This window comes from Sapajus apella, unplaced genomic scaffold (genome assembly GCF_009761245.1).
Source record: "Sapajus apella isolate SASKATOON/1434 unplaced genomic scaffold, GSC_monkey_1.0 scaffold12, whole genome shotgun sequence".
Classification (NCBI taxonomy): Eukaryota; Metazoa; Chordata; class Mammalia; order Primates; family Cebidae; genus Sapajus; species Sapajus apella.
The window spans coordinates 31208011-31234755 of NW_022436952.1; the positions used below are offsets into that span (position 1 = coordinate 31208011).

Here is a 26745-nt window from a genome sequence, read left to right on the forward strand (position 1 = left end):
GAGGCTGAGGTGGGAGGACTACTTGAACCCAGGAGGTCGAGGCTGTGGTGAGCTATGATTATAACACTACACTCCAGCCTGGGTAAGATAGTGAGACCCTGTCTCAAAAAAATAAAAAAATTCCATGAAATGGAATACTATTCAGAAATGAAAAGGAACATATTCATAATCTATGCTACATGACTGAACTTCAAAAACATTATACTGAGTAAAATAAGCTAGACACAAAATAGTACACATTGTTTGATTTAAATTCTAGGACCAGCAAAAACTACTCTATAGTAACAGACAGCAGATCAGTGGTTGCCCGAGGCTGGGGTTGATGCTTCTGCCTTTGACTGAAAAGGCGTATAAGAGAACTCTGCCGTGATGAGACGTTATCTACCATGACTATGGTGGTACTTACATGGTGTATATATTTGACAGAATGAATTGAACTGTGCACACAACAGGAGTCTATTTTATTATATGTAAATTATACCTCAATAAAGGTGTTATTTATTATTTTTAGCGGCAGTGTCTCACTGTTGCCAAGGCTGGAGTGTGGAGACATGATCATAGCTTATTGCAGCCTCAAACTCCTGGGCTCAAGTGATCCTCCTCCCTCAGCCTCCTGAGTAGTTGGTACTACAGGTACACGGCACCATGCCTGGCTAATTTTCTTTTTTTTTTTTTTTTTTTTTTGGTAGAGACAGGGTCTTGCCTTGTTGCACTGGCTAGTGTCAAACTTCTGGTCTCAAGTGATCCTCCCATCTTGGCCTCCTAAAGTGCTGGGATCACAGGCATGAGCCACCACGTCCGGTCTAAAGGCGGTTTTAAATGTTACTATTATTATTTTTTGAGACAGAGTCTCACTCTGTTACCCAGACTAAAGTGCAGTGGCACAATCTCAACTCAGTGCAACCTCTGCCTCCCAGGTTCAAGCAATTCTCCTCTTTCTCAGCCTCCCAAGTAGCTTGGACTACAGGTGTCTGCCACCACGCCTGGCTAATTTTTGTATTTTTAGTAGAAACAGGCTTTCATCTTGCTGGTCAGGCTGGTCTTGAACTCCTGACCTCAGGTGATCCATCTGCCCTGGCCTCCCAAAGTGCTGGGATTACAGGTGTGAGCCACTGCACCTGGCCTAAAATGTTATTTTTCTCTTACACTGCATGTTGGAAATCAATTCACTTAAGCAATGGATTGCCCAAATCTCTTCTCCCCATTATGACTGCCTGACATCAGTGTTCGTTACGGCCTATACAACAAGGGAAATGAAACAAAATAAAACTCAAGCCAATCAACCGTGCTCCTTATTGGCAGAATGAATAAATGATGTGCCAGGGCAACAGGCTGATAGTAATAGGAGTTCCTGAATTTTCAACTATCTATGTAAGTTCCATTTTCTACTATAATGAACACAGTAACTAAAAACTGGCTAAGTATATGTTTTACAAGTTCATGAAAATATGTACACATTTTATACATCATACACCTTTCACCAGCAGCCATCAAAAAAATTTTTTTTAGAAAATAATTTCTGGCCCATAGTCTGCTCCCTTAGAACCCTTTGCTTATTTATAATAGCACCTCTTCGCCACAGAGAAACAAATCATTTATGCCTTCTTCCATTGTGATGTACATTTCTTGGATAGTTTGCTTTTTGTCTTTATATCCATAGTGCCTGACACGCTATAAGTAATCAATCAATATTAAATTAAAGAACAAATGAATGAATAACAGACATGGTCCTGTATTAAATTCATATAATGATTCATTAAAGAAAGGGAAAAACAGTTTGACAATAAGCACCATGTAGGCATTAGGAGCACCAAAACTGGGTTGGAGGCTGCTCCTTTTGTCATTTTCCACCTCTAGCCACAGGCTCAAAAGTTAGTACCCTTGTGGCAGTGGCTCTTGAACTCTCTCAAGTGAAGAGTCTGTAGAAGACCTCTTCCTTCAGGGCTTTTAAAATATGCAGGACCCTAGGTAAAAGGGGTTCTCCTTCAGGCTGAAGGTGGTTTGTTCATTCTTTCAGATGCTTATTGTTGTACCAGGCAAAATACTAAACCCTGACTGAAGGCATCTGTGCCTTTCACGCTCCTGTGTCACCATTAGCCAGCAAGAGGGAAATCTCAAAGTTTCCTAATAAAGGAAAAGAAAAAAAGAAAAAGAAAGTAGTTATGAAGAACAAACATATTTATCAAAAACATTAAAATCTCAAGTGGCCATCTTATTTTTCACAAGAATAGACCTGCCTTGAAGCCATTGTAGAAGTTAATTAAAAACATCCCTACCCGTCGAAAGCTTTGACTGAAAATGTCTTTAAGGTTGTACTAAAAAAACATCAAATATAGCAAAAATTATTGAATACTCTTTCTCTTGGTCACCACTCAGGCTCTTGCGCACTCTCTCTCTCTCTGTTTTTAACTGCTCACTTCTCATACGATAGATTTCTCTAGCCACCTAACTGAGAATCAAAGCACAAAATAAAAGGTCATTCTAATAACTGTCTAAACTGAGATTTTTAAAAATTCAACTTCAAAAGACTAAAAAATATATTTTCCTGCTTCTATTCCTGGATTTAAAAAGATATAGATAAAAACAAGAGACATATAATCTCTCCCTGGCACCCAAAGCACGGAATAGACTGAAACCCTTGTTTACGTATACTGGAGCACATTCATCCTTTAATCAGAAGAAATGCAATTCTTGAATTCAGGCCGAAGCCCTAAAATAATATCCTAGTTCTTCAAAAATATGAACAATGGTTCAACCTACATTCAGTATCACAGTAAAGAGTCCAAATATTTAGAAACCAAGGTAGTAAAACATTAAAAGGGAATTCTGTGTTATCACAGAATTAGTGTCCTGACTCACTTTCTATTTTCACATTCTCAATTTTCCAACCTGAAAATGGGCTAAAATTTGCCACTTTGCTCTTATAGAATATATGATATCCTGAAACCTTTGAAGGAAAGGGAACAACATAATAGATGGCACAAAAAATATGATAAAAACAGAACACAATAGATAAACATGATAGTCACTGATGAGAGTGCTCATGCCACTATACTATGCTGAAAATTTCCTTCTTTAACATAGAAGTTGGTGACACAATCTAACAATTCTCTTTCCCTCACTTGCCAATGAGTAGTTTAATTATGGTGAAAATAGGAAGGACACATCATATCAGAGAAGATTAGATTGCTGAAATAACCCAAGAGCCCTCTAAAACAGCCCTAAACCACAGAATAACCTCTGGAGTCAGGTTCACTTGGCATCTGTTGGTGCTTACCAATACATGACAAATGGTTAACGGTTTTATAACATCCATGATAGAAAACATAGGCACATTTTATAAGGCAGATGAAGTTTTTCAAATTCATATACTCATTTAAGCTCACAGAGGATAACCCCACCAGGTGACCCACTGCTATTTGTGAGTTTGGATCTTCAATAACAAGGATGAGTGTCTTTTCTGTAGGATCAAGTCAAAACTCTGAGGATCCTATTTGAGTATTGTACCTGTGCTGTCCTGGAGTCAGTCACTTCCTTGTATAGGCTGATATCCAAGTAATAGCCAGACTCGTTTGTCAGGAAGAGGCGGATGGGAATTGCTTTTCCAGTTGGCGTCAGGCGAATGTTGATTTTCAGTTCTGCCTGGAGGACGCGCAATTTCCATAGGCGACTTCCATACCGCATTACCATGCTCCGCACAGATTCTTCAATCTGACACAGACACATCACCAAGTGCAAAACTTAAATACCTTGTAACTAAGATCTGTTTCAGGTATGCCCATATTTGGGAAAGAAAGACTAAAAAAAAGATATTGGTTTGTGGAGATGCACACCTTACAAAAAGTGGTCAGATAGTTTCTCTCCAAATCTATTCTTCCCTGGAACAAGTCAGGGACAATTTCATGTTGGCTTGGCATTTGAGTGGTTTTCTCTGGCTAACAACAGCCAAATCTCTGCAACTCCTTCCCCTTTCCCAATTATATTCACATTCTATATCAAAGATCTGCAATATCTAAAATTATAAGCCATGGGATTTAAGAGGAAGCCCCAAATAAGAATAAAATCTCTAGCTAAATAGCTATTAAGTAGCATTTATATGCATGGTAACTATGTTTCATTGCACTTACAGGACTTTAAATCAACATAGCAATTACCACCATGAGGTTTTTTCCATACAATTTTATTAAACTTTATAATATATGTCTCTTGGTAAATTGCACAAATTAAAGAAAGGCAATTTGTAGGTGGTGCTAGAACATTCTCTCTAAACAAATCTCTGAAGCTTGGCCACTGCTAAGTCCATCCAGGATTTAAGAAGATGGAGTAGATGTTCCCTTGTTTCTCTAAGTTTTATACCAAGACAGGTTAATGCTCTTAGTTTTCAGGGTTAGGACAGTTATTTTAACCAAATAGCCTTAGACATGATTTCTTGTTATTTATATGCTAAAGCAAAGCTTTTTTCCCCCAGTATGGCTGCATAGAACATACTGTGGCTAGAACATGCTATACAAAATCAATGTTTTCTTAAATGAATTATCTTTCTAAAATGCTTCCTCAACTTCTTAGAAAATCTCAAGAATATCTTACATTCTCTTTCTCTTGTGGTTCTTTTTCTTTTTTTTTTAATCGGTTTCAATTGTTAAGTGGGTTTTAACTCTTGCAGTTCTTTAGTAGTATGTGCCACCCTCACAGTTTGTTTCTGCACTACAGAATTTTAAGTTAGAATGAGTTTCAAGGAGTTAACTTCTCTATTATCACACTTGCTTGTTAACCAAGAGATATTTATCCATTCTTTTCTGATGGGAACAAAAGCTAACAATGTTTATATATAGAAAATTGGCAGCTATCTATCATTGGAAAAGCAGAGTCAGGGCATATGGGTGGTTAAAATGAAAGCAGAGGCTGATCTGAAAAACTCAGAGAAAAGATAAGCCACATCTTAAAAAATATACAGTTGCACAGTGTCATAGGCCATGTTTTAAGTCTCCCAGCTCATCAGTCCCAGAATGCTTAGGAGAAGTTTTGCTTAAACTAGATGATGAGATTTGAGTCAAATGAGTAGCCCTATCCTTGGCTTTCCTTACAGACAAAAGCAACCCATCATTAGCTTGGAATTTTGAAGGAAAAAAAAGTAGAGAACTACTTCTCAGATCTCAGATACTAAGTTCAAGAAGCAAAAATCTACCAGGCATGATGACTCATGCCTATAATCCCAGCACTTTGGGAGTCTGAGGTGGGAGGATCGCTAGAGGCCAGAAGTTCAAGACTAGCCCTGGCAACAAAGCAAGACCCTGTCTCTCAAAGAAAAAAAGAAAAAAAAAAAAAAAAAAAAAAAAAAAAGCAGCAGCAGCAGCAAAAATTCATGCCTACAATTGATCTTGAAAAAAGGAGATACTGATTCTCCTATCTAAGTTCCATAATATCATGATAGAGTTAGAAGGAGCCAGACACGGTGGCTCACACCTGTAATCCCAGCACTTTACAGGTGTTAAGAAGGATGGATCACTTGAGGTCAGGAGTTCAAGACCAGCCTGACTAACATGGTGAAACCCCGTTTCTACTAAAAATACAAAAATTAGCTGTGTATGGTAGTCCCAACTACTAGGGAAAGCTGAAGCATTTTCACTTTCCCAACTACTAGGGAAAGTGAAAGCTGAGAGTCACTTGAACCCGGGAGGTGGAGGTTCCAGTGAGCTGAGATGGTGCCACTGTACTCTAGCCTGGGCGACAGAGTAAGACTCTGTCTCAAAAAAAAAAGAGAAGGAGCCGAAACAGAAGAGCAGCCTGTCTTTATTACACCTGGAATAAAAGGTCAAGTACAAAATCACCTTATTTTTCTTCCTTAAATTATATAGAATTATATGTTCTAAAATAGTATTTTAGAATAGACCCTCAGGGAAGAAAATATACATAATACATGTGAAATTCCTTATCAGCCAAATTCTCTCCCTATAGAAAAACATTCAAGAGAGATAGGTTAGACACTTTGAGAAGGTGCATTGTCTCACTAAGGCCACCAGGTAATTAACATTTAGTGCACAGAAGCAGTAATTTAGCCAAAATGCTTAGTAACAGTAAAATTAATAATTCCAGGTGAGAAATAGTAGGGAATAGTATAAAACAGAACCACTATTATGGCAAATATCATAAAACAGCTATCAACAAAAGAAGAGAAAGGTTTTCATGTTTTTGTACTGCTTCTAAGTGACCAGTAAGCTAACACCATACCACCTTCCGTTTTGAGAACTATTTTTTTTAATGGCTAAATCAAATTTTTGACACTGTCCCAAAACTCAATCTTATAAATATTCTATAAACTCTATAGATTAAGGGCTCAACAGCCTGAACAAGAGTACCTGTTTCCAAGTCCAAGTGAGATAAATGTGAATGAACTTCTTACACTTGCTAGTGCTGGGAGAGAAGCTAAGGAGAAATGTACCTTTGATGGGTCCATGATAACCGTGGGCACAAAATTGAGGAAGATGTGGTTACAGTCGGTGCGGACATTTGTATTGTTAAAAGCAACTTCCAACTCATCCATGGCTTCCAGGAGCAGCCGCTCCCCTTCATTTTGCAGATATTCAAAAGAAGCTTCCTATACAGGAAGAATATAATCAGTATTAATGTGTTTTAAAAGAGGCAACATAGAAATGGCTCTTAAAATCACTTAAGCAGCAGTACGTCATGAATCACAAGGCATCTGGTGAAGACATTGTGTATCTTTCTCCCTAGAGTCAGTCCAGTAACCACAGGCAGGGAAGGCAAGGGCCAGATAAAAAGTCTATGTCAGCCCTTTCTCCTTACTCTTATTGTATCATTTCCTTTGAAGAGGTAGAAATACTGGGCATCCCCATAGCTGTAAGCTCAACGGAATCATATTTCATGTATGCCAAACAGAGCTATTTAGAAATGAAAAGCTGAAGAAAGGGAGTGGCTATGGGGTACAGTAATAATGAACACACCAGGAAGTGCCTTGCTATATACAGACACTGCCCATACCTCTAGACAGGTGTACAATGGGATCACCCCTTTCCTAGCTTATCTCCTTATGCTCTATCATCACCCAGTTCTTCCTGTGATTTTTTTTGTTAGTATGCTTTTTCTTTTCTTGAGTGCTATTATGCTTCTGCTACTAAGAAAAATCAAATTAAAGGGGAAAAAAGCCTTCCTTTTTTGTTTTTTTTTAGATGCACTTTCTGCTTTGCAAAAAAAAAAGCCTTTATTATATGAAATATTTACTTCTGTAAACACTGAAAGAGAACAGAAGCCTTGATTCAAAAAATGAAAACCTGATTTCTTTTTTAGGCTCTCTCTCAGCAGAAGCATAAGACCTGATTTCAAATCACGTCTATCACTCTGTCCCTTCCCTCAGGGATAACATCCTATTAAAGTACAGCACCCACCTTGGTGACCAGATCAGAATGTCTGATGATTGCACGAACAAAGAACCTGTAGTCTGTCACTTCTGTGCCCACTTCCACCTTGGCTGCCCCCAGATACAGGTGCATCTTGTGATTAGCACATGGAATGGCAGTGAGGTCAAAATTTCTCATCCGGTTCAGCTCTAACTGGAAAGCGAGAGCAGGCTCCAGATGACGATAGATGCGATCCTCCTCAAACTGAGTACAAGAATCAGAGAAAAAACAGCTCACAAGAAGCAGTTACAAAACTATACCTATGAAGTGAATGTAATAGAAATGCCTGAAAACAGACACATAAGCTATGATGTGCTAATGAGCTATGTTCAAGGCTAATGCTATAGCTTACATAAGATTAGGTACTAAAGTACCTATTTGCTTCCTAAACCTTCATCATTTATGCTTTTACAAGTGGTGATGATATGTATTAAAAACAAAAAAAACCTCAATTTCCTTAGAACTCTTACAGCATTTAATGTATTTATAATTCATTTTTATATTAATTACAGACTGCTTCACATTAATATCTACTTCACATGCTAATGTTCTGAGCTTACCCTAAAAGTTTTCTAACTTATGATACTGTACAAAAGACCTAATACTCAACAAATAAACATCACACAATTTTTTAATTAAAGAGATATTTGGCTTTGGAACACTGTATCCATAGATTATATAACACTTATATATGTTTTTAAAAGTTGTATTAGTATATAACAATACTGTACTGTCTGTGTACTGTGTGCTTCAGTGAAACTAAATTATTTTTCTGGAATACATGTCAACTGAGTGAATGGAGAGAGTGAGTTAAAAACATAAGCCGGTAACAGGAAGAAAGCAACATGGTCTGAAGTTTTGTATTTTAAAATTGAAAAAAAAATGCACATAAACAAGAGTTGAGTATCAGTGAATTATTTTTAGATGACAAGAATAGTCCTTTCATATCACATCCTTAGGGTCATTCTAAAGGACAGGTATGATTTGGAACGGTATCACCTTTGTTGAGTAGCCCAATACATTTGGTTGTTTCCTAAACCAAACTCTCTCAGAAAACAATTGGCTTTAGTTCTAAGACAAATGTAAGGAAGGCAAAAGGAAGCACAAGTTCAATAAGAGAGAAGAGAATGGCAAGAAGAACATGTGACAAAGATAAGCCATTCTTGGGCTTTTAAGAAAAAAATAAGTTTTTTTTTAAATAGGAAATAAATCAATCCTTACCTTATCCCTTGCTCGGAATGTAAAAAATTTAGGGAATTCTCTCTGTATTAAAGAAGGGGGAAAATGTGTCAGTAGTTCATAGACACGAGCCTCTATAGTATAGTACAGAAACAGTTTAGAAACATTTAGAAGATAATTTTCTAGAAAACATGCTTCTTACCTAAGCTTAGTCCAGGAAATATGAATGATCATCTGCATAATCATCACTCTGACCCCATTTCCAAATTTGAGAATCACCATATTATAAACCTAACTTTAGTATCTACCCTCTCCCAAGGGGGAAAAATATGTGTATATTTTTAAAATGTCCCAAGTGAAAAAAAAAATCTTGCTGTGTATTGCTCTTGGCACAACCTGGCAAATAAAAACAACACACCCTATGCTGCAGTCACTGTAATAGTAGTTACTGGACTGATTTCCCAAGTTTCTGTTTAAGAAACTCTTAAAATGTAAACTGGTCAGACAGTATAGAGTTCTCAGTCCATGATTTTCACATTCATTCTCAAGTCAATAATTTCAAGAGTTTAAATAATAACATTTGAAGACAAAGAAAAATACAAGATGCTACCTTGGTCACTACCACTATATGTATAGGAAAGAATGAGGTGGAACTAGTGAACTTGTAATCATTAGGTCTTCCTGCTTTTTTGTAGGGCATTATATTAAAAAAAACCAATTTACTAGAGCCTTATTAATTAACAAAGACGAATTCAATTAGCAGAGTTCATTAGTTTCTGAAATTTAACTTACTAACACCAAATACCCCTGTTTCTCGGATGGGAAGTTCTACTGGCAGTGCTGGAATCAAGTCATTACTATGTGCCTCTATAGGAGGTTTCATTAGGCATCTTCTTCATTATGAATGCAATATAATCAAATACTTATCAGTACAAGGCAGAGAGACCAGACTAGCTGCCTACATATCCTGAACGAGCTTTAGGAACTATGAAGGAAACATGGACTGAAAATCTTCTGGTGCAGGCACTCTCATGTGTTGTTCCATCCAATGCTCTCAACAACCTCTAGAGGTAGATGTTGTGACCCTCATTTTACCAGCAAGGAAACTTGGCTCAAGTACATCCTCAGAATCACAGAGCTAGAAGATAAACTTGGGTCTTTCTAATGCCAGAGTCCATCATGCCCTCTCACCTCTCAAGGGCACAGTATTACCTTTCTCTTCTTATTATAATCCAAATTCCTTATTTAGAGAATTTCTCTTTGATGAGACAAAAACACAGAAATTAAGACTTTAAAAAAGCAGAATGCGAACAAAGCAAAACTCATGCTGTAAACCTGTGGTTCTTGAATTTCCTGAAAATTTCTTGAATACATTCCATAAGTATTATACCTCACTCTCACCTTAACTAAAGCTTGCACAGTTAATAAATCTTTTCATATTTTCCTTGGTATTTTAATTGTAAGACTGCATTTAAAAAGTTTCTAGGAACTCATTCACCAACCTCAGGGAAATTCCTTTTTCAAAGCCTTTTTAAAGTGGATTTTACACAGGACTGAACTTCTCCTAATGAAGTTTTGTTCTAAATATTTCTCTGACCCCCTCCTCCCTGCCATGATAGTGAAGCACATGGGAATAACTTCAAGGTTAAGTAGGATGCATTCAACCAAGGTGTTGGTAAATATCATGCTCACAGTTTTATATAACCTAGTTTTGGTTTTACTCCAGTAAGGTACAGCTTTCAGAGCATTACCTAAAAAGTAACACATGCCAAAAAAGGAAGAATAACAAAATCTTTCCATGGAACTCTCTGAAAGAAAAGGCAAGGAAGGTGATAATATGATATTTTAAGCACACACTTTTCTATTCTGCCTGAACTATTACTAGCTAATTAATTAAAATGTTTGTTTAGGATGCCATTTCTTTAATTATGTACACTTGTGGGATCAAAACCATTTCCTTTCAAAAACAAAACAACAGTAATAAAAAAATGCTTTCTTTTCCACTAAACCAATTAAGAAAATTTGTAGTAACTGACAGGCATATAAAGCAATTTTGAATGGAAATGCCTTTAATACAAATAATGAAGAAACTGACTAATTCTTGGCAGAGGTGGGCAATGACTACCAACTAGAAAAACCACTTTCATTAAGGTTAGCTAAGAAAAGGCTTTTTACTTTTTTTAACTTCTGAGTAAATTTTTAGCTCCACGGTAAAATCCTCAATTTAAGTATTAAACGTTCAGAACAAGAGACAGCAAGAACCTCTGTGCAATGGAAAAGTGGGACTACCAAGCAATTCTTCGGTGACTTGGAAGTCTGAAGACTCTTACACAAAGTAACCTCTTTTGGCATTCAAAAACCACAGATTCACAGAAAACACAGAAAAGAAGAAAGCTAAAAGTCTGTTCCCATGGTTTTAGTAAATGCCTTGAACCTATCTCATTCTCGTACTGCCAGTTTTTCCACTAAAAACATTCATGCTTATTCCATCATCAATGTATTTGCTTTTCCAGTATTCTACTAGTGTCATGGGCAAATATCATAATTGAATGTACACAAAGAAAAGCCCTCTTAGTGTTCTGGTACCAAAAAACAAAAGAATGCAACATTTCACAGGAAGAAATTATACCCCTGCTGTGTTCTAATCAGCCAACCATCATCAAGACAATCAAAATAATTTGCCCAAATTAGCCAATCAAGACACCCTGCAAATCAGAGAATGTGAAAACCTACAACAAAAAACATCATAGCTGATTATGATACTAATAATCATGTTAAAAACCTAATGAGATGAAGAAATTGGGAGCTTGCTGGTGCAATTCTCTTTTACCTCAACATGCTGAGAACTAATTATATAGACTGTAATTAAAACAAAAACCCAAACCAACCTTTCTGAAAACTAAAGTTTGTCCACTACCAAACAGAAATGTCTTTAAAAAAAAAAAGAACTACTAATTGTGATAACTTTTCATGATAGTAAGCTCTTCCTTCAAGGTCCAAATAATCCAAAATATTTTATTTTAAAGTGGGAGTCACACAACAGTCATAAAACAACAACTCTCTCAGGAGATTGGTAAACATTTTTTGTAAATCTCATGAAATTTTACAAGAACAAAAGGTAACATTTTATTAACAGATGTAAAACTGTTTAATTTAGAATCTTATAATTTTTGGACCTAATGGGGGATAAGAAGTCCTGAAAATTTGTATTTCGATGTCCTTAGCCAAACTTTGCTGAAAAAAAAAACATGAAAAGCTTCAAAGAAAAAAAAAAAGGCTTTATATCGCAATTAGACAGCACTTTCTGCTGAATTTTTTGGAATTCCAGACCTGAAATGTGAGTGAAACTAAGAGAGAATGAATCAGTAAGTTTTAACTAACAGAAAACTGGATGGAGCTGCAGTTTAGATAGCTACAGAAATTCAAGATAATTCTTTTGCATTCAAGGCTTTGATCTTTTTTCTTTTTTTTAACATCGTATCCATTTTTTCTTTAATTTTTTTATTTTCAGATAAGTATTATGATCTACTTTTTTTTCTTAACAAGAAGAATATATTTACAAAAGAGACTTGTTTTCCTCAAACTTTCTGTTTAAATATAAATGTTAGGCAGTTATTCAAGTTCCATTATGAGCACTTGATTTAATTAAGCAGTTATGGAAACAGTCAACTCCCAGACTCAACACTGGTGAACACTGCAGTCACAGAAATAATCTCAATTCAGGGTCAAGAGAATCGGGCAGCAGCAGACACACCTGTGGGCAGCTTTCTGGGATGACTGTGGTTAAACTACCAAGTATTGTAAATGCTTATAGCCATCACTGGCATCCTAATCAGCACCTAACAATACATACAGTTCTCTAGGAACCTCTACTCTGGCCCTCATTTGTCTTGTTCTGGTTCTGAGACAATCTGAAAGACCAACAACTATACAACAGCACAGCTTGCTTTATTCCACTAACCAATGTTCTTAAACCAAACTTGGTAACCTTCCTCCTCTCCTTGCCCCATCAAGTGCACATTCTCTCTTCCATTCAATAATATAGGGATTTCACAGCATAGGACAGGGGAGGCTGCATACATCACAGTGGATTACCAAAAAGCCAGAGAGATCAAGGGATTCATCTCTGGCACTCCCAGAAGCTTCCTCTTTTTCACAGTACACTAACTATGGGGCAAGCACACATCAGATGACATGACAGAGGCAAGCATCCTTCATGAATGTCAAGCTACCATCAGCAGAACTCACAGCAGCACCATGACAGTAACCCCCAGATTTGCACAGTTTCTGCCAAGGCTTCCTGGCTATTGTAGATGCTGGATTATGTAATAGATTCTGGATGGAGTTCAGTTTAATAGTTGCCCTTGCCCCCTGCAAAACCACTTATCATTTTTAAAGGGACTAATATAAAAATGCCCTAACTCTGCCATTCAATTCTTCAGAACAAATCTAGTCCACACTTAAACCTTAATGTTCTCTATGCTCTAAAGCAGCTTTTCCTACACTCATGACAAATCAAGTCACTTGATAATTTAACTGATTTCCCACCTGATGTCACTATAAATAGGAATCAGACAATGATTGTCAGGGAAGACCCCCTGCTGGCCTCATTTTCTAGCCAATTTTTGCCTATACATGTCCCTATTCAACCTAAATGCAGAAATATCAGGACAGCAGAGAGGAAAAAAAAGTTTTAAAGCTGTTAAGTACACTCTAGATTAATATTAGGGCATATATTTGTAACTATACACTATAGATTCAGAGATAAGAAAGGGTTTTTGTATGTGTGTTACATATATGAAAAAATGTCAGTGAGAACTAATCACTTTGGTTTTTAGTGGACAGTTTTAATTGATCAGTGTATCTATTATAGAAACCAGTTAATGTGCTATAGATGTAAAGACTCCATCTAAACCATTAGCAAAAAGGAAAACAATTTTACAAATTTGGTGTCATTCCCTAGAATATGCTATTATTCTAAAGACTGTGATAAAAAGCACAGCAACATTTAAGAGCCTAGCAAAACACTCTTCTAAAATCCAGGGCCTGGCTCTGGCATGTCTACTAGCTCTGATCAGCATCTACCAGCCACAGTGTTTATTCACGGGCTTTCATATTCTATCCCTAAGTATCAATTTTATTCTCTAAGCTCCTGATTTTTCTTCCTAAAGCCCCAGGGTTCTTTTTAAGCTCCTCATACTTCTCCACTGACTCTGTTTCCTATCTAAAGTTATTGATTAATATATATCTACACTCTGCTTGATTTCCTGACATCAATAACACAGGAGAGTCATGTTGTCCACAACATTTCCTAAAGCATTTCAGAAAATCGTAGCTCTCTTGTTTCTCTATAGACTAGACCAACAAGGTGAACTGTATGAAGGAAAACAAAATGTCAAGTGCTAGAAGTCTAATAAACAAAAAGGTAATAAAAGCAGTCACACATAGGTCCTTGAGTTTAGAAAGTCCTTTCCAGAATCTCAAATGCTATCTCCATTGTTGCAAACACACAGAGCTTAACAACTAAATTATCTTAATTGCTAAAACCAAACCAAACAGCCCGGGTATGGTGGCTCACGCCTGTAATTCCAGGTTCCCAAAGGAAGCCAAGGAGGGCGGATCACCTGAGGTTAGGAGTTTGAGACCAGCCTGGCTAAAGTGGTGAAACCCTGTCTCTACTAAAAATACAAACATTAGCTGGGTGTGGTAGTACACACCTGCAGTTCCAGCTACTTGAAATGCTGAGGTAGGAGAATCTCTTGAACCTGATGCAGTGTGCTGAGATTGTGTCATTGCACTAACGCCTGGGTGACCGAGAAAGACTCCCTCTCAAAAAACAAACAAACAAACAACTTCCTAACATCCTCTGGAATCTTACTTAGCTACATTAGAAACAATTTTTATGAAATGTTTTGAATATAATCAGCCATTTTGAAAATGACATATTGATTGCAAACTGGATTTTTGGCCTTACTGCTGTCACTCTACTGGGTATGATCATATGGATATACCACAGTTTGGATCCCAGGCTATTGACTTAATTCTCTTTTCAATAAAAATTTTAATCTCATAAATATTAACAGTTAATTCAGTTAAATGACCGAATAAACAACAGAATGTTTAAGTTTTACTTATTTCCTGTTCCTAGGATTAACATAAGACAAAAAAAATAGCAACTTGGCTCCATTAAGGCATTTTAAATAAATCATCATTCTTTAGAATTGAGACTTCTCAGTAAAGAAGCCAAGACCACAAAGTGCAACTGGCTATTCTTGATTACTGATTCACTATGTGCACAGAAAAAATTACTAGTTAGCTTGTTTCTACCTTATTCATCTGGATAAATGCTTATGTTCACTCTTAACTATTTCTTAGAGATATATTGAGAATTCATTATAGGTTAAAAAAAAAAGAGAGAAAAAACCTTCAGCTGGTACACTTGACATAAGAATTTTAAAAATATTTTTAAGTAATAGAGGATGGGGCCTCATTAAGCTGCCCAGGCTCATTTCAAACTCATGGGCTTAAGCAATTCTCCTTCCTCAGCCTACCAAAGTGCTGCAATTACAGAGAACTGAGTACTTACTATAATAATTTCTAAAAGAAGAGGGACCAAATATCAGTCCAGCCCTTTTAACATATATTCTGTTTAAATAATCAGTGGCAAACAAATAAACAGTAAGTAATTTTTCATTATTGTTCCTTTTACTTACATGAAATCTCCGATCCACCTCATAGTTGACCTGTTTTCTGAAATCCTTTCAAATAAAAGACAGAAGGGAAGGAAAGACAGCAGAAGCTGGCAATTAGTAACAAAATTAAAAACAAATTGAGTAAAAGGTGATGATATAAAGTACTGTTTTTTTAAAAATAAAACTTACAGAAAAGTAGTTATTTCTCTGAATAAATTCTACTAGTAAGCATATGATTGCAATCCCTTTTTCATTAAGTTCTAGCAGCAGCATAAGAAATATTAAAGAGGTACAATTCACATGTCAATACCTTTTGTGCAACCAGGAAAGTAAGGCGCCGGATCCCATGGTCAACCAGGGTAGCTTTCTAGGAGTAAACATGTAAAACAGAAGATGGATGAGATTTCCATTCATTCTAAATTTTATCGCATGCAGTCCTCTTAAGGCTTTGGTAGAACTAAACACTCTTTTTGGTTATCTTCATCTTAGCTTAGTACCTTCAAACTTGCAAGTGAACAAATTTCAACCTGGCTCCTAAGATTAAATCTTACAAAATAGATTTTATACTGATTTGGACAAAACTAAAAGAGAACTTTGTGGAGAAGAAAGGGTCATATGAAGTCAACTAAATTACCTCAGAACTGATTTACATAAAGGTAGACCATGACAAAATTTCTGCTTATAAAAATCATACTGTTGGGCATATATTCAGCTGTAAACATTAATATTGATAAAGAAGCTAAATGAAATAAGGTAGAGAGAAAAGAAGGACTTTCCATAAAACATAGGTCCTAAACTGTTTAGATTGTAGATGTTACCTACCATCAGATACAGCGTTCCTAGAATTCAGTCTAACAAACTGTAACCTTTCAGTGTTTCTAAAAAAGTTCCCTGCTACCTTACATGAAGGCGATTTTTAAAAAGGTTCTCTTTTAAAATTGTTAAAAACAACATTTTACAGGCCTTTACATTTAGGAATTATTTATATCTCCACCAGGTACAGGCAACTAGTATATCAGAAGTCAACAGAAGGCCAGGTGTGGTGGCTCAACACCTGTAATTCCAACACTTTAGGAGGCCAAGGTGGGCAGGACAGATCGCTTGAGGCTAGGAGTTCAAGACCAGCCTGGCCAACAAGGCAAAACCCTGTGTCTACTAAAAATAGAAAAAAATAGCTAGGTGTGGTGGCACATTCATGTAATCCCAGCTGCTTGGGAGAATAAGGCATGAGAATTGCTTGAACCCAGGGGGCAGAGGTTGCCAAGATCACACCACTGTACTTCAGAGTCTGAGTGACGGAAGGAGACTGTCTCCAAAAAAAAAAAAAATTAAATAGACACCAGTAGTTTCAAGACAGCCACTTACATGAGTTTTGAGCCTCTGAGCCTAAGCCTTCCTCTTCCCTATGCTGTTCACGTATCTCAAAAGGCAGGGACAAAGAAACAAATTAATGAACTAAGTAAAAGACACATGTTTAGAGGTCCCTAACAAAGAAGTATTAGGTAACAACAAATAAAAAAGCAACCTCACCAGTTAAATGACCTGAGAAAACACATGACTAGCACAAACAGAAAATAATGTGGACTTTCACAGGCTACATCCAGACTTAAGTTTGACCACATTTCTTGCTATAACTGTAACCAAGAGATATATTTATAAGCCAATTCTTAACATTTATAATACTATATATATATATATTTTAATTCAAATTGTCCTCCCCTTATAAGGAAGCACATTCCTGGTTTATTTCTTGCAATTTCTTCAATTCTGCTATGGCATTGCTGAGTAATAAAATTAATTTTATTAACAGCATAAACAAAAGATAACTGGAAAAATTAATTTTCTAAAAGCAAATAAAATAATAAATTCTCAGGTCAAATATAAATAAATTTTGGGTTACACATTAAAAAATTATCTGTAATGTCATCACACGCCTTGCTGTAAATAGCCAAGTATTGACACTACAATTAGAAAAAAAATCGGTTGAAAGAGGCAGGGGTTTCTCAGTGTGGTCAGGAACAGAAACACTTCTTCTGACATCAACAAAGATTCCACTACAGTCAAGTCCTTCAAAGACAAGCATCAATAGCTATGTTCTGGCAAGGAAAGAAAATAACTTTAATAATGCCATGATTTAAAATCAAAATTGTTATTGCTTTTAAAATTCCACAAGTGGCTGACAATAACAGCAGAGCAACAGGATTCTGATTACATTGTAATAATGCGGGTCTCACAGCAAGTCCACAGCTATTACCCAGCGATTAGGCATCAGCACCTGGAGAAACTCCATTTACACTGACTGCTTCAATCTCCTCCACAAGTCATTTACAAATATATGATCCTAAATTCTATGAGAGAAAAAAAGACATGCTGGGACTAGAAGATTATTTGGACAATTTGGATCAACTTATTTGATAGTTTAATGTGTGCTTTAAAAAAAAAAAAAAAACTTTTTCTAAACTGCTAGGAGCATGATCATGAAGTGAAAAACAAAACTAGTTACCACTTTATCTTTTTTTTTCTTAAATTGCTTTTCCTTCCTCTTCCACACACATATATATATATATATATATATATATATATATATATATATTTTAACGAGGAGATGAAAATGCCAAATGTCCCTGGATAAGCACAGTACCTGATGCAATAAATAGCTTCTCTATGCTTAGGGTGTCAGCATAGTCTACCCTTACCTTTCTAAATAGCCTTAGGCAAAGACATTGGCTTTCTCTGTGCCTTAGTTTCCACATCTAGTCAATGAAAAGGGTAATTTCTTGTTTTTCATTAATGTTACAAACATATGTAGTGAACAGAAACAAAATGCCTTTTTTTTTTTTCCAGATGGAGTCTTGCTCTATAGCCCAGGCTGGAGTGCAGTGGTGCGATCTCAACTCACTGCAACCTCTGCCTCCCAGGTTCAAGCGATTCTCCTGCCTTAGCTTCCTGAGTAGCTGGGACTACAGGTGCCCGCCACCACGCCCAGCTAATTCTTGTATTTTTAGTAGAGACCGGGTTTCACCATATTGGCCAGGCTGGTCTCAAACTCCTGACCTTGTGATCCGCCCACCTCGGCCTCCCAAAGTGCTGGGATTACAGGTGTGAGGCACCGCGTCTGGCTGAAATGCCTTTTTAGATCAACATGTGTTGATATACATGACACTTAGATTTGAGGGCAACAAAAAGCGTCAAGTTGTGATCAAATAATGGAAAAATACTCAAACACAGGCAATTAATGCCTCAAAACCTAGGAAGAAACTTTCATAGATTATTAGATGAAGCAGCAGCAGCAGCCACATATAACACTAAGACTCTTCCAGCAAAGATTACCTTGATCACCAGCTTTAAGTTAATACTACGTGGTCACTGGCCAAGAGCAAGAAGTAAGGTAAATTTCTGTCTACAGAAAAAGCCCCAGGCATGTCCCCTACTTTCACTTCTCTGGAAGCACCTTTTCCTCATATTGGCCACTGCAATCCCATAGTTAGTTTAACTGCTATGACAGAATCATGGAATAAGTACTAAGACTCATAGTCATCACACATTAACCATTTTTTCCCCTAGATGTCTACCATTGGCATGACATGATGTAAATAACAATGGCACAAATTGTCTATACCACTGAATTAAATTTTGAAAACATTTACTGAGTTCTTTCTCTGCAACAAGTCCATGGGCGAAGTGCTGTCCACTCAAAGAGAATACATGAGTCTTGCCATCAAGGACAGTTTAAGAGAACACTTTGCCATCTATGACATCATAATGAAATATAACTGTAGATTATTGTTTCAAGCATGCCTATCCTGTTCCCTCAACTAGACTGTAAGCATCTTCAGGGCTAAGAATGTATTATGTACTAAAGTACCTCCATCTGTGCCCCCTAGAACTGGCATCAAATCCTTAAGTTCTAGAATTTACCCTATCATCTTCCAGCTAGTAACCTAGGGGTCTTAAATTCTCTGAGCTTCAGCTTTTCCCCCATGTGTACAACTGGAATAATTCTTGACTTATCTAACCCCATGGAATTGTGGTAATATGCAAATTAAAAATTTAGGTAGGATTTTAAAAATATAAATAAAAAGCATTATTATTGCTAACAAATGTATGCTAACCAATTAGGAATTCAAAGGAGAAACATACACTTTAGTAAGGGCTACGCAGAAGTCCTCATCAAAGAGGTGAAATTTGAGACAGTTCTTTTCTTTTCTGTTGTTTTTTTGAGACGGAGTTTCGCTCTTGTTACCCAGGCTGGAGTGCAATGGCGCCATCTCGGCTCACCTCCGCCTCCTGGGTTCAGGCAATTCTCCTGCCTCAACCTCCTGAGTAGCTAGGATTACAGGCATGCGCCACCATGCCCAGCTAATGTTTTGTATTTTTAGTAGAGATGGGGTTTCACCACGTTGACCAGGATGGTCTTGATCTCTTGACCTCATGATCCACCCGCCTCGGCCGCCCAAAGTGCTGTGAGACAGTTCTTAAGACAAGCAGGATTTAGAAAGAAAGGTAAAAGAAAACTTTCCAGGTAAGAGGAAGTCAAAAAGTACAGCAAACAAGGCACATTAGACAATGAAAACAGGTATTTTCACAAAACAGCAAAGACTCCATGTTAGTCTCTCAAGAGGCTGATGATGTTGAATCTAAAGATACGCAAGTGATGATCGATCCAAGATGGCCATTTAGGAACAGCTCAGGATTGCAGCTCCCAGTGAAAGCGCAGAGGGTGAGTGGACGCCGCATTTTTATTGCCTACAGACTAGGAAATTCCCAAGCAGAGGAGCCCCTCGAGTCACCAGCACGGCTGTGTTGGCTGGCAGGGCTGCTTTGTCAGCACCCTGGTGCAGCAGTTCTCTGTACAAAATACACTGGTCCGGGTGCCCTTTTGGGTGGTGATTGGAGCCACGGGAAGTAACCCATTCATCTGTTTAAAAAGGGAACTGAACAGGGAACCAGGACAGTAGATTCCAGAGCAAAAAAAGCGCCAGGAATCTCAGTGCTGCTGTTTAAGCCAGCGCAGTGAGTCGCTGCAGGGGAAAACACACAGATCCCGGTGCCTCTTCAACAGGCGACTGGAACACCACTTAAAAAAAAAAAAAAAAAGGCTCTGAGGCACGGATCCAGGCGATCAGGCTCAGCTGCTCCCATCCCCACAAAAGAACAGCAATCAGAAACTCTCTAGAATGAGAGTTTCACAGCAAGCGCAGCTTAACCCGGGACGGTCCAGTTCTATGGGGGAGAGGCGTCTGCCATTACCGAGTCACTCCAACACTACGGAGGTAGTCAGCGAATGCTAAGGCAACCCGCCATTGCTGAGGCAGCCCGCCATTACAGAGAGAGTCCGTCAATATAGAGTTGGGCCACCATTGCCGAGGCAGTTCTAACTACACCCATATAAACAGGACTGCAGGGAAGTTCACTCGACAGCTGGGCGGAGCCCACAGCAGCTCAGCAAAGCCTCTACAGGCAGAGACAGTGACTAGGCTGCCTCCTTGCTGGGCCGGCAGCTCTGAAGGAAAAAAAAAGAAGGCAGCAGCACAACGGAAACTCATAAATAAAGCCCTAAATCCCTGGGACAGGGCACCTGAGAACAAAAAGAGGTTTAGGAGTTCTGCTGCAGCAGAACTAAACGTACCTGCCCAGCAGCTCTGAATGAACAACAGAGCTCACAGCTCAGCATTTGAGCTCCTATAAAGAACAGACTGTCTCCTCAAGCAGCTCCCTGATCCCTGTATATCCAAAGAGCCACCTCATAAAGGAGAGATCAGACTGACACTTGGCGGGTATCCTTCTGGGACAAAGAGAGCAGAAGAAGAAAACTGGTAGCAACCCTTACTGTTCTGCAGCTGCTGTAGGTGATCCCCAGGCAAGCAGGGCCTGGAGTGGACCTCAGCAGACCTACAGCAGAGGGGCCGGACTGTTAGAAGGAAAACTAAGAAACAGAAATAACCTCATCATCAACAAACAGAATGTCCACTCAGAGACCCAATCTGAAAGCCAGCAACTACAAAGACGACAGGTGGATAAATCCATAAAGATGGGAAGAAACCAGTGCAAAAAGGATGAAAACACCTGAAACCAGAACACCTCTCCTCCTACAAGGGATCACAACTCCTCACCAGCAAGGTAACAAGGTTGGATGGAGAACGAGTGTGATGAAATGACAGAATCAGACTTCAGAAGGTGGATAGTAAGAAACTTCTGTGAACTAAAAGAACATGTTCTAACCCAATGCGAAGAAACTAAGAACCTTGAAAAAAGATTTGACGAAATGCTAACGAGAATGGACAAAATAGAAAGGAATATAAGTGAATTGATGGAGCTGAAAAACAACACAAGAACTTCACGAAGCATGCACAAGTTTCAACAGCCGAATTGACCAAGCAGAAGAAAGGATATCAGAGGTCGAAGATCAACTCAATGAAATAAAACGGGAAGGCAAAAATAGAAAAAAAAAAGGGTAAAAAGGAATGAACAAAGTCTCCAAGAAATGTGGGACTATGTGAAAAGACCTAATCTACGTTTGATAGGTGTACCTGAATGCGACAAAGAGAATGAATCCAAGCTGGAAAATACTCTTCAGGATATTATCCAGGAAAACTTCCCTAACCTAGCAAGGCAGGCCAATATTCAAGTCCAGGAAATACAGAGAACACCACAAAGATATTCCTCAAGAAGAGCAACCCCAAGGCACGTAATCGTCAGATTCACCAGGGTTTAAATGAAGGAGAAAATACTAAGGGCAGCCAGAGAGAAAGGTCAGGTTACCCACAAAGGGAAGCCCATCAGACTCATAGCAGATCTCTCAGTGGAAACCCTACAAGCCAGAAGAGAGTGGGGGCCAATATTCAACATCCTTAAAGAAAAGAACTTTCAACCCAGAATCTCATACCCAGCCAAACTAAGCTTCATAAGTGAAGGAAAAATAAAATCCTTTATGAACAAGCAAGTACTCAGAGATTTCATCACCACCAGACCTGCATTACAAGAGCTCCTGAAACAGGCTCTATACATACAAAGGAACAACCAGTACCAGCCACTCCAAAAACATGCCAAATGGTAAACAGCATCAACACAATAAAGAATCTGCATCAACTAATGGGCAAAACAGCCAGCTAGCATCAAAATGGCAGTACCAAATTCACACATAACAATATTAACCCTAAATGTAAATGGACTAAATGCCCCAATCAAAAGACACAGACTGGCAAACTGGATAAAAAGCCAAAACCCATCAGTGTGCTGTATCCAGGAAACCCATCTCACATGCAAGGATACACAAAGGCTCAAAATAAAGGGATGGAGGAAGATTTACCAAGCAAATGGAGAGCAAAAAAAAGCCAGAGTTGCAATTCTCATCTCTGATAAATTAGACTTTAAAGCAACAAAGATCAAAAGAGACAAAGAAGGATATTACATAATGGTAAAAGGATCAATGCAACAAGAAGAGCTATCGATCCTAAATATATACACACCCAAAACAGGAGCACCCAGATACATAAGGCAAGTTCTTAATGACTTACAAAGAGACTTAGACTCCCACACAATTATAGTGGGAGAGTTTAACACCCCATTGTCAATATTAGACAGATCAATCAGACAGAAAATTAACAAGGATATCCAGGACTTGAACTCAGACCTAGACCAAGCAAACTTAATAGATATTTACAGAACTCTCCACCCCAAATCCACAGAATATACATTCTTCTCAGCACCACATCACACCTACTCTAAAATTGACCACATAATTGGGAGTAAATCACTCCACAGCAAATGCAAAAGAACGGAAATCATAACAAACAGTCTCTCAGACCACAGTGCAATCAAGTTAGAACTCAGAATTCAAAAACTAACCCAGAACCGCACAGCTTCATGGAAACTGAACAACTTACTCTTGAATGTTGACTGGATAAACAATGAAATGAAAGCAGAAATAAAGATGTTCTTTGAAACCAAAGAGAATGAAGACACAATATACCAGAATCTCTGGGACACAATTTAAGCAGTCTCTAGAGGAAAATATATAGCAATAAGTGCCCACATGAGAAGCAAGGAGAGATCGAAAATTGACACCCTATCGTCAAAATTGAAAGAGCTAGAGGAGCAAGATCAAAAAAACTCAAAACCTAGCAGAAGACAAGAAATAGCTAAGATCAGAGCAGAACTGAAGGAGAGACACAAAAAACCCTTCAAAAAAAAATCAATAAATCCAGGAGCTTGTTTTTTGAAAAGATCAACAAAATAGACAAACCAGTAGCCAGATTAATAAAAAAGAAAAGACAGAATAACCAAATTGATGCAATAAAAAATGATAAAGGGGATATCACCACAGATTCCACAGAAATTCAAGTCATCATCAGAGATTATTACAAACAACTCTATGAACATAAACTAGTAAACCTGGAAGAAATGGATAAATTCCTGGACACTTGCCTCCTCCCAAGCCTAAACCAGGAAGAAGCCGAAACCCTGAACAGACCCATAACAAGGTCTAAAGTTGAGGCAGCAATTAAGAGCTTACCACCCAAAAAAAGCCCAGGTCCAGATGGGTTCACAGCCGAATTCTACCAGACATACAAAGAGGAGCCGGTACCATTCCTTCTGAAACTATTCCAAACAATCCAAAAAGAGGGAATTCTTCCCAAATCATTTTATGAGACCAACATCATCCTGATACCAAAACCCGGCAAAGATTCAACAAGAAAAGAAAACTTCAGGCCCATATCCATGATGAACATAGACGTAAAAATCTTCAATAAAATACTGGCAAGCCGATTGCAACAGCACATCAAAAAGCTTATCCACCATGATCAAGTAGGCTTCAACCCCGGGGATGCAAGGCTGGTTCAACATACGCAAGTCTATAAACGTAATTCACCATATAAACAGAACCAAAGACAAAAACCACATGATTATCTCAATTGATACAGAGAAGGCCTTTGATGAAATTCAACAGCCCTTTATGCTAAAAACCCTCAATAAGCTAGGTATTGACGGAACGTATCTCAAAATAATAAAAGCTATTTATGACAAACCAACAGCCAATATCATACTGAATGGGCAAAAACTGGAAGCATTCCCCTTGAAATCTGGCACTAGACAAGGATACCCTCTCTCACCACTCCTATTCAATATAGTACTGGAAGTTCTAGCCAGAACAATCAGGCAAGAAAAAGAAATAAAGGGTATTCAAATAGCAAAGGAGAAAGTCAAATTGTCTCTATTTGCAGATGACATGATTGTATATCTAGAAGACCCCATCGTCTCAGCCCAAAATCTCCTGAAACTGATACGCAACTTCAGCAAAGTCTCAGGATACAAAATCAATGTGCAAAAATCACATGCATTCCTATACACCAATAACAGACTTAAAGAGAGCCAAATCAAGAACGAACTGCCATTCACAATTGCCACAAAGAGAATAAAACACCTAGGAATACAACTAACAAGGAATGTAAAGGACCTCTTCAAGGAGAACTACAAGCCACTGCTCAATGAAATAAGAGAGGACAGTTTACCCATCTGGAGCTCTGGGAGAGATTGAGGAACATAACTTCCGTTAAAAGCATTTTAAATATTTGAGGTCTGTATCTGTTGACACACAAAGATATTCATTACATATTATTAAATCACTTTGGGATTTTATCCCTAAAGGCAGAACTAGCATAGTTCCGAGAGTTATGATAAAAGACATAGCCATTATAAGTGATAGGCCTTAAACTAGCAACTGATAAACGGACAGCTATGATACACAACCAGTAGGAAAGGGGCCATCACCGCTTCCACCCAATCAAGAACTTACATTTTGCTGGGTAAATTCTCTGAACATAGCTGCCAGCCTGTCATCCTCAATATCACAGTCAGTTTTGATAGCCACATTGAGAATGTGAATTGGTTCATCCCTGGGAACCTGTGACTCAAGAACACAAGCCAAAGAAATTATGAGGCTGGTCAATAGAGATGCAGGTAGAAGTTATAACATTTGGTAGAATACCTGAAAGAGAGATGTACCCCACAGGATATTTTGGTTTGCCCACCAGTAGGAATGAGCAAATTGAAACCACTGCCCAACAGCCACAAAGAGATTAAAGTAAAGCACATAACTTTTAAAAGATAAGGCAGCAGAGGCATCAGCAACAGATGGCCCAATCTTTACTTGGCATGAACTTGAAGATCACTATGTCTCACCTTTTTTTTTAACGAATAAAATGGGGGTGAAACTATTTACCACATCTCTTCACAGAATGTGAAGGAAAATGAGTGAAATAAGCCATCTGAACATATTCCCACATATTTTCTTAAAATTTATCAAACAATGGAAGTATCAAATCATGAAAAAATAACATTGTAGAGAAGGAACAATTTATTTACTGATAAGTGAAATTATTTAATAAAAAGACAAAGTTTTAAACAAAATGCCTCTTTTTTTCTGCAATCTAAAGTCCCCCAATTCTCTGAGAACTATCATTGTACCACTATGCAAAAATATAAGCCATGGCTAAGAATTCCAGCCACTATGCAAAAATATAAGCCATGGCTGAGTAAGAATTCCAGCAACCAAAGCCCAAATCCTTAAAACAATATTCAGAGATTCAGAGGCAGCTGCAATGGATATAGCTGAGCGCATTCTATGCTATGGACTCCAAAATTAATACAGTTTTTTTTTTAAAGTTAGAATTTATAGTCCACCTGTTTCCCAAAAAATACTTTGGTGAGGCATACAAAATTAAATACTATAAAGTGGAGTAAAAAGATGAATTCTTTCTTTTATAATAGTCCAAAGTCAGAAAGACAGTATACAGTACAAGCCCCATGTCTGAGGGAAAAAAGCAGTCTCCCAAAAGGGACGTTATACCTTATCTTCATCATAAAGAGACGTGTGACCCGCCTCAGGGAATGTGGGGCTTTGGGGTGGAGAGTCAGAGAAGCAGCCCATCACTTCATCAAAGATCCTAAAAAAATACAAGAGAAACATCCACCATGAAAATCCAAGTGGCAGGAAACAAACACTGCCATTGCCAGCTGAGTCTAAAAAAATAATCTATCTTAGCCTGTGCTCAATAGTTAACTGAACAGAATCACCAGTGGCTAGGGGTGACATGCAAAATTTCACCAAGTGGCAGAAATTAGGAGGATGGATTGTTTAAACTCTAATAAACCATATATATTTTTTCTTTTTTAAAAAGAATGATCTAAAGCTTTTTGGCTTTGTTTTCTTCATATGTAAGATATGAGCACTGCTGTCATCATTGGTCTTAAAGTAACAAAAAGTGCCTGGAACTGGAGCAGTGACAGACCAATGTAATTACCCCTCCCCCTAGGGTAATGCATCAGTATACATCAAGAGATAGATGCTGAATGCATTTAATCAAAAGATGTATCGTCTCTTGTGGGGCTCACTCTAGTGTTATGTTTAATTTCTCCTGACATTTCACTCATCACAGAGCAGACAGCTTCTTCTGTAA

The 26745-nt window shown here is 37.9% G+C and overlaps 1 protein-coding gene across 16 annotated transcripts in view; it reads right to left on the bottom strand.

Annotated features, from left to right (window-relative positions):
* Window positions 1–26745, bottom strand: part of ACACA (acetyl-CoA carboxylase alpha) — a 328053-nt gene that overhangs the window by 99577 nt on the left and 201731 nt on the right. For 11 of the 16 annotated variants that reach the window (XR_004269722.1, XM_032280776.1, XM_032280784.1 and 8 more), the window contains 8 exons: window positions 26136–26232; window positions 25083–25196; window positions 15597–15653; window positions 15308–15352; window positions 8637–8678; window positions 7404–7619; window positions 6440–6595; window positions 3508–3711 (listed from right to left, as the gene is read on the bottom strand). Coding sequence is in view for 15 of the 16 variants with exons in the window: in XM_032280776.1 (XP_032136667.1) it covers window positions 3508–3711; window positions 6440–6595; window positions 7404–7619; window positions 8637–8678; window positions 15308–15352; window positions 15597–15653; window positions 25083–25196; window positions 26136–26232 (931 nt within the window). In the remaining variant the exon portion in view is untranslated. The remainder of the gene's footprint in view (window positions 1–3507; window positions 3712–6439; window positions 6596–7403; window positions 7620–8636; window positions 8679–15307; window positions 15353–15596; window positions 15654–25082; window positions 25197–26135; window positions 26233–26745) is intronic. The other 5 variants (XM_032280786.1, XM_032280779.1, XM_032280775.1 and 2 more) reach the window with 1 other exon arrangement.